The sequence below is a fragment of the Mus caroli genome, unplaced genomic scaffold (genome assembly GCF_978045245.1).
Source record: "Mus caroli unplaced genomic scaffold, Mus_caroli_1 scaffold_2, whole genome shotgun sequence".
NCBI lineage: Eukaryota > Metazoa > Chordata > Mammalia > Rodentia > Muridae > Mus > Mus caroli.
Genome location: NW_028227257.1, coordinates 108,468,899 through 108,481,678, shown reverse-complemented (window position 1 = coordinate 108,481,678; position 12,780 = coordinate 108,468,899). Strand labels below are relative to the sequence as shown.

Below are 12,780 nucleotides of genomic sequence, written 5' to 3'. Positions count from 1 at the left end.
CTTGGGAAGGGTAACATGCTTTCTTTAAAGTTTATTTGTGGGTAGCAAGATGGCTGAAAACAATCATGCAAGCCCGGAGACCGAAGTTTGATCCCTGGGGCGTATGCAGAAGGAGGAAGGATGCAATAGACTCTATAGAGTTGACCTCTAACCTCCACGTGTGTCCCATGGCATGTGTGCATCATCCCCCCAAATGATACATGAAAATGAATAAATTTAAATTTTATTCACTATGACATTAATCACATCCAAAAACCCTTTATGAGAAATCTAGTGTTTGACCAGGTTGGCCTACAACATCTATCATAGCACTATATCCTTTATGCCTATCTACAGGGACTGGCTTCATCTGTAGGCACTTATATGCTGGTGTATTCGTAGGCTTGGATATGAGACTCCATGACAGCAGTTCTAACCCTCCGGGGCCACCCAGATGCAGATCAACTAAATTTAAATTTAAGTCTGACGTAGTTCAAAGTTTGCATTCTTCCTGTTGCCCACACACAAGAAAGAGTGAGTAGAGTTGGAGGTAGGAAGTGAAGAAAGAGAAAGAAAAAACAGTTACAAGAGATTGAAGCAGACTGGGAGAGGATCTCAGAGAGCTGTGCTCAGGGTCCAGTCACCGGAGAGGAGAGAGCAGCCTTCCTTAGCTAGCCTGCGTCTCCATTTTCTTTCTCTGGGACCCTCTGTCTGTCTTCTCACCAAGTCAGAAAGGATACAGTGTCAAGCTCTCAAATGCACCCCAGTTTTACCCCTGGGTGGGGGACATTAGATGCTTTCTGGGGCAGAACTGAGCAGAGCAAGAAAGGCTTCTGGCGCAGGAGTGCCTCCTACAGGCGGCTGTGCACCGAGCATCCTACAAGCATCGCAGTGGCCACGTCCTGCGCACGACCTGTGATCTCTTGGAAGCACCGATGAGACTCATTTTATCCCAGTGACGTGCTCATGCGGGTCAGGTGGGGCAGCCAGTTCCTTGTGACTCTGGGGCTTATGTCCTTGCCGACAATGGGTGCCCGAAGGCTGGGGAGAGGGAAGGATAGAAGTGAGGCCAGCTGGGATCACAGTTGTGAGGAGAGGCCGCTCCCTGTGGGGCTCCTCTCTCCTGTCTTCTGCCTGTGATGCCAGCTCATAGTCCCAAGCCTTCACCAACATACCCACCCACACTCATCCTTGACCGCCTCTTAGATCTGGCGATGTGCGGTTAAACCAGTGTGGTTCTCCATTCCATAGCACACCCAAGCGGTGAAGTGGGATGGACAAGGGAAGAAAACGGAGAACGAGAATGGCAGGTTACAGGGTAGGGGCGAAACTGTTAGAAGGGATGTCAGTGTGTTGTGTGGGCAGCTGGGAGAACGAAAGGATCCTGACTCGGATGAAGGAGTGGGTGGTGGTGCCCCTGAAGAGGCAGGCATAGTATTTTTTTGTGCTATAGATTTATTGGGTTTTATCGACTTGATACTTTTTCTGAAAAAGTTACCCTATTTCATGAGGCGCCAGGGGGTTAAGAATGCATATATAAATATTCTATTTGCCTCATAAACTCCTATTACCTTCTGACCATTCTATATGCTATTTCCTTTTCCATCACTCACATTGTGCCAGGAGCTTAGGAACACTGTGTGTGTATGTGTGTGTGTGTGTGTGTGTGTGTGTGTGTGTGTGTGTGTGTGGCTTGAGCCCACCCAGAGGTTGGCCCACGTGTGCTTCGTCATGCTTGTCCACAGAGAAGTCATGGTCTCCTTAGGATGATGGAGTGGCAAAGCTGAAGAACTAGAGATCACTGGGACCCCCCGTCATCCCTGAGTCTTTCCTTTTCCATTGTCAGAGTTAGTCAACATGTGAGGTGGCCTATTGAAGTGTCCAAAGGTGTCTTACTAGTATCCAGGGGATCTGCCCACTGGGATGCCTAAGATCACAGTAAAGAAATCCACCGATCCCACATTGTAGAGAAGTATGAAAATGATTCAGGGAGTGAGTGGGCCTGCCAGTGTCAGGCCTTCGCTGTGTGGTGAGAATGGGGCCCACTGGGCTTCAGGCCTAGGGATGGCTTACCTCCCCAGCACAGGGGTCCAGCCCACTGTCAGCAGCCAGAATTAGTTGGTGAGATAGGTCTTACTCAATAGCCCTGCTTGGCCTGGGACTTACTGTATAGAAGACAAGGCTGGCCTCAAACTCAGAAATGCACATACCTCTGTCTACAAATGACACAAAATCCCATTGAGATCTGCATAGCTCATTTCTCAAGCAGTTATATTCTTCCTACTTCTGATGGACCCCAGAGCCACACCCTGCTTATTTGGCCTTGATTTCTGGGCAGCTGAGTCCCCCAAGCTAAAGGCTTCCAGAGCAACCTGACTGGGAGAGAGTAAGCCCCTGGATAGCAGGAGCACCTCCCACCAAGAGACCTTCCCCAAGACCTGATGCTCTTGTTCCCAGTTCCCGCATTGCTACTTTGTAACAACCGTGTTTGCCCTCAACATCCTGGGAAATGCAGAGCTGCATCTCCCTGTGCCCGGGAGCTTTTAGAGACCTGCAAACCCTCACGCCTATCTTCGTGTTTTTATTCCATGCTTATTTTTCTTCACCACCAAGCTTGCTGCAATGTGCACTCACATCAGAGACATGTCTCCCAGCTTCTCAGACAGCCTTCCGGCCTTGGCCGTTCTTTTTGCTATTTTACGGAACTTTGACCAGCCAACAAGGGGGTGTGCCTACAGGCAGCATCCATGTCTAATGTCGTCCGACATGACACACATGTTCATGTAGGTTTCTGCTTGGCAACAGGGATCTTGTTTAGGTGTAGTCTCTCCAGTTCCCCAGTGACACTTTGCCTGCATCTCCAGGGACATCCTACCCCCAAAACAATACAAACAAATAATAGCAATAGTGATGATGGTGGTGGTGGTGGTGATTATGATGATGACAGTAAACCTTAAAGTAGGCATATATACCTACTATATTAGACAACAGCACCCAACTCGTGTGTGTGTGTGTGTGTGCGCGCACAAGGCCTTTGCTTTTCCTTGCAGATTTTATAGGTGAGGAGAATTTATGGTATAACAAATATCTAAATCCTAGAAATATGTATGCTTTTTCAGCTATTCTGGAAACACCTAAACTAAGGGAAATCTCCAATCATATCAATTCCTAAAGACAGACTGACTTCCATGTTTCAAAATAGAGAATGGTGCTTTATGATGTCATTAAAGCCTGTGCATCTCTGTAACACTCACTGTTATCTTTATTTGATACAAACCCAGCAACTCCGTTGGGTATGGCTATGCACAGTTAGATACGCTATGAACTGAGGCTAGTGGGTCCTACCTTAATGAATCGCTGTATATAAAGCACTTAGTACAAAGCTTTGAATGATCAGGGTCCCGGTGTTTTCTGCTAACTAATAAAAAGTTGGCTGCCTAGACTGGAGAGCTGTTGGCTCCCATGCCTGCAATGCTAGTAATGGTCACAAGAGGGCAGTGTTAGAACATGAAAACCAGGAACTGCAGCCCAGTATTTTGAAACTGCAGGAGTTTAAATTTTGTTCAGCCATTTCACTGGAGCAGAGATTCTGGGCTGCACTTGGCCTTGGTCTCCACTTCATTCCACCCCCTCATCTGTCATTGTGCCATTATCTAGCAATTTTTACTCTGGTTTTGAAAAAAAGATCTCTTGCTGTTTTTCTCTCTAAGGTCAAATAGAAAACCTTTAGTCATCCCTGCCTTTGCTTTTACAACACAGATGCCTTTGTTCATTGCAGTTTTGATTATTAAATTTGAAGTACAGCTCTCTCTCCCTCTCCCCCCACCTTCCCTCCCTCCCTCTCTCCCTCTCTCACTCCCTCCCTCTCTGTGTGTGTGTCCTTACCCCCCCCCCTCCCCTCCCCCGCTTCCTCTCCCTGATTCTTTCACTTGGCCACTCACTCTGTTCGCTTTCCTTTCAGTGACATCACCATTTTTGGGAGACATTACTTGAACACATTTCTGAACAATTTCCTGAAGCCCAGAAAATGTAAAAGGTGGCAAGCTGGTTGCAGATGGTGTCACCGCTGACTCCTGCCGGAGCTCTGGCTGGGACTGAGCTCTTCATTAGGAATGGATATGTAGTTGACTTAGCATTCTGCACAACTCACCCTACATGTAGTTTTGTTGTTGAGTATTCTTTGTCCGGGTGACACAGTGCTGGCCACTTCAGCTCTGCACTGGTTAGAAATGCCCGTGCCAGGCCGTGCTCTGCAAGCCAGCCCCAGCCAGCTTGCCTGATGTCCATTGGCTGCCCGACAAGCCGATTCCAGGGACACACTCTGAAAGGAACGGGCCTCGCCGTTGCCGCTTGCCAGAAAACACATTTGACTTAGAAGTATCTTGCCTTCCTGCTTGGCAGTAAATCCTTTTGACACACGTACAGTTGGATGCCTTGACAGACTCTGAAATTGGGTTCCATTCAATTTGATTACTTAAAAATGCTTAGGGAACTCAATAAATTCCAGGAGCAAATTCAAGCTCAGGAAGCAAAATGCAAGAGCTTTGAAACCTAGTGGCAAGTATAGGCTGGAAATGAACACTGTAAAAACATTAGCTTTTAAAGAATTTATCCTTCTGAGTCTACCTATACACTTAAAGATAACCTAACACAAATAAGATTGTTAATTCTTGACTCAATGACACAGAAATGAATAAATTCTGAATAGCTAACAGGTCTGATAACTCTTTTCGAGAGAGGGGTTTTTCTTTTTTCATCTTTGAGTCCAGGTCTTACTAATACCCCTGGCTGTCTCAGAGCTTACTATATAGAAGACCAGGCTGGCCTCAAACTCAAAACTGCACATACCTCTGCCTCCCGAGTGCTGGGATGAGAAACACGAGCCATCACATCTGGCCTAAGGTCTGATACCTCTTCAGAATCACAGGATAAATTTACATTTTCCATGAGTTTATCACAGACAAAGCTCGTGTGTATGGTATCCAATGAGTTACTCTGATGTCCCCAGATCATCTGCGCAGGCCAGGTTTCAGTGGACCATGATCGTACACTGTGACATGTAACCCTGGCCTTCTTACCACCGTGACCACTTCACAGTGTCCGTATGAACCCATGTGAGACAGCTCTGGCGAGAATGTCTGCTTTAAGACGGGAGAACGCCACAATGCAGATGCACAAAGCAGATAAATGAAGGGGTGATTAGTCGCAGTACAAAAGGATTCTTTGATTTACAGCAGGATTGTCAGGAGGGTTTCTTTGAATACAAGCTCCCCCAGAGAGCTCAAGTGTTTTGCAGATCATTCAAGCCACTTGACATCCAGACTGGGGGACAGAGAAACTTGGAATTTAAGTGTTGAAAGCCATCATTAGATGAAGCTTAATACAACACGACTGTAGAGGTTCTCTGTTGTTTAAATAAAGGCAAAAATATAATTTGCTTTTTAGAAGTGTAGAAAACCTATACATACGTGGCGATGGGACTGAGTTAGGAATTATATCGTGTTATTTTTATCTATTGAATTCTGGCAAGATGACTCAGCCAGTAAAGGTGATTGCCACCAAGCCTGATGACTTCAGTTCAAGTCCTGAAGCCCACACGCTAGAAAGAGAGAACCAACCCTTACAAGTTCTCACAACGACCTCATCGGGCATGCTATGGTATATGTGTCACGGTAGCTATTCCCCCCCAATACAGAAATGTTTAAGATGTGTTCCGCTATTAATCTTTTTTAAACATTTATTTATTTAATGTATATAACTGATCTATCTGCATGTACAGCTGCATGCCAGAAGAGATCATGAGGTCCCTTTATAGATGGTCACGAACCACCATGTGCTTGCTGGGAACTGAACTCAGGATCTCTAGAAGATTAGCCAGTGCTCTTAACTGTTGAGCCATCTCTCCAGCTGTTGATCTTGTTAAAGGCATTGCGACCATTTCACAGAGGTCTGAGAGGAGCCAAAGCCATGGAGGAAGTGTAATCTAGGTCTGCCAAGGTTTAGGCCTCTTCCACATCAGCTCTGTCTGACTCTTTTGTCTCTGTGTGGACCTCCTTTGCCTCTTGTTTGGTGCCTGTCACCACAGGCTGGTTGGCATCCTTTGGTTTGGTCCCAGCATCTAAGATGACTGTAGTTTTGTGTGGCAAAGGCTCAGGCAGGTTTAGAAACTGGTACACACAGACTGAGATATACATGTGGACAGGGACTGTGTGGAATAATTGTATGCCAACTTGACACAGGCTGCTGTCACCTGATAGGAGAGAACTCTGGAGTAAAAGCCTCATAAGATGGGGATGTAGACAGCCTGTAGGGCATTTTCTTAATTAGCGATTCATGTCAGGAGGACCCAGCCAGTTCTGAGCGGGATCACTCCTGGGCTGGGGGTCCTGGGTTTTATAAGAAAGCAGGCTGAACATGCCATTAGGAGCAAGTCAGTGAGCAGCAGCCCTCCATGGCCTCTGCAACAAACAGCTCCTGCCCTGTTTGAGTTCCTGCCATGATTGGTTTCCATAATGAATGGTTATAAGGATATATATGAGTGAAAGACAGCCTTTTCTTCCCAAGTTGCTTTGGGTTGTAGTGTTTCATCAAAGCGTTAATAGCCCTAGGTAAGTCAGGGAGTCAGAAGGCAGGCCCAGTGGGGAGCTGGACTCTACCCAGGCTCACTTGGAAATCTCCCCACAGAATGACTACCTGAGAGCCCTCGGTCTACAGATGTATTGTCAAATAATGCATCGGCAGGAACAGGAAGTCTGCAGCTAGGTAAAGAGACTGAGTAGTTTCTAGTCTCAGTTCTCCCTCTGCCTGTTTTGGACAAGATACTGAGCATCTTAGAGTCTGAATCTGTCTAACTTCTGAGACAGCGATAACAATGATGATAGTGTGGACCACTGTAATAACATTCCTAACCTCAAAAATCCTACAGGCTTCAAATTCTGAAACTTTTTGAGTGCTAGGAATGGAGTTTTCTATGTCTGATCCGATATGACAGGTAATTCAGACACAGTTTAGGGAATGGAGTGATCACTTGGTTGATAAAATATCTGCCAGAGAAGCACCAGGATTGAGTTCAGCTCTCCAGTCCCCCAGGCATGGCCACACCATAGGTAGCCCTGTGTGACAGGAACTGGGAGGGATGGAGGCAGGTGGGTCCCTGGAGATGGCTAGCCAGCCAGCCTAGCCAGTTGGTGAGTGCTGAATTCAGTGAGAGGCCCTGTCTCAAAGGATCCTGTCTCTGGCCTCCACGTGTGCACACACATGTACATACAAAACACAGCTCAATGTGTGTACACACTTGTTTGGAATATTGCATGAAGTTACTTTCAGAATGTGCAGAAGGAAATATGACATAAAAGTGATTGTGTGTTTAGAGAGAGGTTCCTCCTGCAAAGTATCTCCTGATTGTGTGTGTGTGTGTGTGTGTGTGTGTGTGTGTGTGTAATGCAAATATCCCACAGTCTTACAAAATGGGAACTCTTCTGACCCCGGGCATCTCGCTCAACCTCTGTCATCAATCGCAACACCCAGGAGTGACTAAGCATTTGTTTCTAGTCATGCTGTGTTCAAATAACACGACATGGGACAGCATTCCACTTCCATCCATGCAGAGGTCTCATCCCGGGGATCCTACGCCACCTTCTGGCCTCCCAGGGCACTGCACTCTTTAGTTTTCAAACCTTTAGTTTGAAAGGTCCTCAAAGCTAATAACAGACCAGGGCATTCGCTCACCGCTGTTCCCTGTTCCCAGGAAGGTCTGACTGCATTCTTCATTCTCTGTGGCACTGAAAACACCTTTTCCCCCCTCAGTTGACCTTAGTGAGCAATCTGCAGCCAACAGAATAGACAGACACTGTTGTCAAGATTCCCTGTGTGATAAGCATGGCGATATGAACATACCTGTAGCCCATGAACAGGCTTTAAAGAAATGTCATGTCACATGTAGAGACAGACATGTTCAGCAACAGGCAGAGATGTTCAAGCTTTGAATTCTGACCTGTGAAGATCTAGAGAGACAGTTGTATGGATGCAGGGGAACCGTCTCTTTTAGAATCTCCCACATTTATCTTGCCTTTCAACCTGTGTGCTGAGTAACCTATTAATCCCAACGCTTAGGAGAAAGTTCGGATGTGATCTATTTGATAATTTTTCCCTAAGCCCATAGGACACTCAAATTCCGATGTCGGTTGGTCTTTAGAAAATACAGATAGTTTCTGATCCCTTCCATTTCCCTGTGCTCAATTATCTCAGTGCCTAACCAATACCTCCCAGATCCATTCCAATTCCTAAGGAAATTTGTTCTTAAAAAGTGTTCTGAATCTCGTGCAACTGAAGTTTGAAGCTTCTGACAAGGAGGAGAGGGTTCCCAGCCTGACGTTCAGGATGAGAACCTGTGTTAGTTTGGATGAGGTGCTGGGTGGAATCCAGACCCTTGTGCATGCTGGGTAGGTGCTATACTGCTGGTACTGTCACGCGTGACTCTTGTCTTTAAATTTGACTGGTGCAAGCACGAAGATGAAGACTTGGGAAGGACTGATCACACACTCGCTTCTGGTGACAGTGTGGCTCCTTGGGATGGAGTTGGGCACGTGAGCAATGGACTGTGGCTGGGTGGCTGTTACTGTGGACTGTTCCAAGCAGTGCAGGTAGCAGGACCACCACAACTGAGTTTTGGACATGACCAGTCCTGACTCTGTGTATCCCGTGGTGATAAAGCTATAGCAGTTAGGAAGGGAGAGGAAGATGCCTGACAAATCTGCAAGCATCAGCTAGTTCTTACACAACGGAGGGCTTCACAACTCTCTTGCTGCATCCTTCTGAAGGGTCCCTTGTAAGTATTACAAAGTCTCTGCAGTAGTGGGGAGGTGGTGGCCTTTAATCTCAGCACTTGGGAGGCAGAGGCAGGCAGATCTCTGAGTTAGAGGCCAGCCTGGTCTACAGAGGGAGTTTCAGGGCAGGCAGGACAACACAGAGAACCCTGTCTTGAAAACAAAACAAACTTTCAACACTGGAAAGTATAGATTAGGCAAAAGAATTGGTTCTGAAGTTAAATTGACAGAAGAGTGCAGTATTCTAGTGAGATCCTTTGGGGAGCCCTCTGCTTTAGGGAACCTGTGGAGGCCTGTGGTTTGTCACCACTCATCTCATGTGTCTACCAGAATTAGAAAGTTATCCACCAAGTCTCCGAGTACTGATAACTTCGGTTCTGGGTATGCTTTTTGAATGAATTTGTTTGCAGATGTCCCTCTAGGGAATTTAGCTGCAGCTGTTCTTAGATTTCTCTCGGATCCTTTCCCCCCCTTTTCTGAAATATTATTGATTTTTATTTTCCTGAACATAATTTTAGAGGGTAATATCTTAGCAGAAGCAATTTGCCATGGTTCAAGGAGCTGGATTCTTGTGCTCATTCGTCTCAGTAATGCGATTGCAGAGTCACTAACTGGATCTTAATAACATTTGCCAATGATTGGGTATTAGATGCATGAAAGAAAAAGGGTGCCTTCTAACTGGGGGGCTCACCCTAGTGTAGCTCCTTAGTTTACAATGCCCGAAGAATTAATCTGCAGGTGATTTGCAGTGGCTATTTGCTTTGTTTGAAAGCAGTTAGAATTAAATGTAAACATTCTCGCCAGTGTTGCGTGTAGAGAGGAATTGGTTTTCACTCCTTCTTAAGTAACTTTCTTGATCACAGTTTATAGTCAGCTTCTCACGCTTTCTCCAGCATGTTTTTCCTCCGTTGTGGCTGCAGGAGGCAGCATGATATAAAAAGCTTGGCATCTCTAGTCAGAAAGGCTTAGAACCTGACGCTATGGTCCCTTTAATGCCTGAACTGAGGCCTCCAGGAACTCAGGGCTTGGCTCTTTGTTTTTTGCAGATACAGTAGCAGCCCTGTTTCAATTTGCTAATTATTGTGGTCAATCTTTCTCACTAAAAAGATAATTGTTATTAGCATTATTCAGAGCATCTGGAAACATCCTCGTGATCCCAGTATGAGAATGGACGAGTAAATAAATGGTAACACGGCCACAGAATGCAAAACTACTTACCTCCAACACCCACTGAGCTGTGTAAGAACACGGGCCACTCAGAGATATTACATTGGTTCAGAAAAAGCCAAACACAGATTAAATCCTACTGTCTGTCTCTTTCTATGTAATGTTCCCTTACAGGCACAACATCTTTTTGAAGGTGGAATCAGTGTGGCCATTCCCTTTGACGGGAGAGTCTTTACTGGATAGGGGATGCAGAAAAACTTTAGGGGTGAAAGATAGGGGGGGTGTAAGACTTGATTTGGTATCATTTACACCAGTGTGCATATTTGCCAAAATACGTTGAACCACACAATGAAATTTTGTGTTTATTTTCATACAAATTATACTTCAATTTAAATAAAAGACAAGTCTCTCACCCATTGCATATTTAATGTTCTAATGATTTTTTTTGGGGGGGGGGTGCTTCTCAGGATGCGGTGACCATCTGTACTCTGGGAATTGGGACAGCCTTTGGAGAGTCCATTCTGGATAACACCCCTCGCCATGCAACCATCGTTACCAGGGAGAACAGCGAGCTTCTCCGAATTGAGCAGGAGGACTTCAAGGCACTATGGGAGGTGAGCCTCAGGCTTCCTGCCAGCTATCGCAGTTTCCAGTGAGAGAGAGAGAGAGAGAGAGAGAGAGAGAGAGAGAGAGAGAGAGAGAGAGAGAACTGCCTCGTGGGTAATGGCGTAAAGTCAAGCCTTAATGTGTGCTTTTCTGAGCTGCTGGATGGAATTTAATTTCAAAACTTGTTTTTGAAATGAGTGAGTGAAGAAGCCATTTTGACATAAGACATCCATTTTTTTGTTGTTGTTGCTAATTTAGTGCTTGCTCGATTTTCTGTGACTTGACATACCTTATAATTATTTCCTGAATGACCATAGAGTGTTGTATGAATTTTCTCTTTCCTATTCCACAGATGTATTCTTAACCAGGGAACAAAATACTTTGACATTTTCTTTTGCGTTTTAAAAATCATTATTGACACATTCCCCGAGAAAGTGGAATGAATGGGGTTAACATCTGGCTCATTTAAATGCTTTTTAAAAATGATGTGCTCTGTAGTAAGGTACGGAAAACGGGGGGGGGGGGGCTGTAAAGATGTTTGGTTACTTGCCAACTTCAGAACGCATAGGTGGCCCAGCAGTAGATGGATGCCGCTGGTCTTGTTGGCGCTTGCATTTACTGATGCTTCCCAGCATCCCTTGGGGCTCAGCACTCATTTACAGGAAGTGTGAGAATCCATCATCTTATATGCAGTCAGTGGCAGATAGAGCGAGCACTCATAAAGGCCCAGCCGGGCCTCGAATCTTTTATGCTGTCCTTCCCTTTCAGCTCCTATAGCTTTGGATTTTAACCTATGGTGGCTCCTTGTCTTTGTCCCTGGCTCAGTATGTCCAGGAGTTAACCCATCGAGTCGGCAGGCTTCGGCACTTGTTCCAGTGTGGCTAAGATTTCAAACTTGATCTAAAGAAGAATTTTGTATAATCAAATCGTTTCCTCCAGAGCCAAACAAATGACTGATGCTTTGGGGGAGCTAGCCTGCAGGTGAATGAGCGATGATACTCGGCCGTAAAAGTCAGGCAAAGCTTTGGAGGGCCTTGCTGGTGAGGCCCGCTACTTTTATTCTTGGCGGCCGTGAATAAATTGTGGGGTTGCTTGTTTGAAATGTTTCTCGTAGAAAATATTAAAGAGCTCCAACTGCTCTGTAAAGTTCAGAGACAAAGCTCTTTTTTTTTTTTTTTTGGAAAGGAAAAGTGAAAGTCAGTTTATGTGAGGTGTGTGGGCAAAGGTATTCTGTCAATCAGACGGAGCCAGGCTTGAGGCAAATAAGCCTTTTGGGGGGTTGTCTTTCATTTTAAAGGGTAAACCGAAAAGTCTTTTCCATAATGAGAGTTTGGGAAACCGACTTAAGAAAGGTACCGTGCTGCCCTGTAGCCGCTCCGTCCGTGGCCAGTCATTTATCAGCCTGATAGGGGAGCTTTGGGGGAACGCAGAAAAACATTCCTTTCAGTTAGAAGCCTGCAGTGCTCTGAAGGAAGTTCTTGAGAAGTTGCTGCCTACAAACATTAAAACAAGCTAGCAGACCGTTTTTTTTCAGACAAAGTAATAATACAATGAGCACTTGCTTCCGGGTGTGTAGCCCGGCAGTCACTGCGCAGCTGCGTTCGCCCCATCTTGCTTTTCTTCCGAGCGAGCCTCGTTAATGTTAACGAGACAGCATGTCACCTCATCCTGAGTATCCAGTTTGTATCTCAAGGAAATTAGTGTCCAGCTACAACCCATAATACTATCTCGTGCCTACGGAGTGAATAGTAGTATCTAGTAGTATCCTAATGTCATAACCAGAGTCTATTTCATGGCTCCCCAGTTGTCCCAAATATATGTTTTATAGATGCGATTTTTATTCCCCCCCCCAAACCAGGCTCAGGAAAAGATAAAACAAAGCACATGTTATACTCAATTGTTTTAATAAACTTGCCCTGCTTAGCTTTCTCTGCATCCCTCTCTCTTCCCTTCTCTTTTCACCCCCCCCCCCCCCCGGTCTCCATCTCTCCTTCATTGGCTTCTTTACAAAGGCCCGGTCAGTTTTCTCTTGCCTGAGATTTGTCTGACTGTTTTCTCAAGTTGTTTCTGCTGACGCCTCTACCCAGGTTTTCTATAAAGAGACCCCAGGGCCAAAAGTTTAGTTCAGTCAAGTCAAATGTATTATTTGATTGCCAGAAAATTTTGATGACTGCAGCAAGAGGCTCAGAACGGCTGTCTTCTG

At 45.6% G+C, this 12,780-nt stretch overlaps 1 protein-coding gene across 3 annotated transcripts in view; it reads left to right on the top strand.

Moving 5' to 3' along the window:
* The window catches only part of Rapgef4 (Rap guanine nucleotide exchange factor 4), a 292,946-nt gene that overhangs the window by 62,881 nt on the left and 217,285 nt on the right, over window positions 1-12,780 (top strand). For all 3 annotated transcript variants that reach the window (XM_029474006.2, XM_029474005.2, XM_029474008.2), the window contains exon 4: window positions 10,439-10,585. In XM_029474006.2, the coding sequence (XP_029329866.1) occupies window positions 10,439-10,585 (147 nt within the window). The remainder of the gene's footprint in view (window positions 1-10,438; window positions 10,586-12,780) is intronic.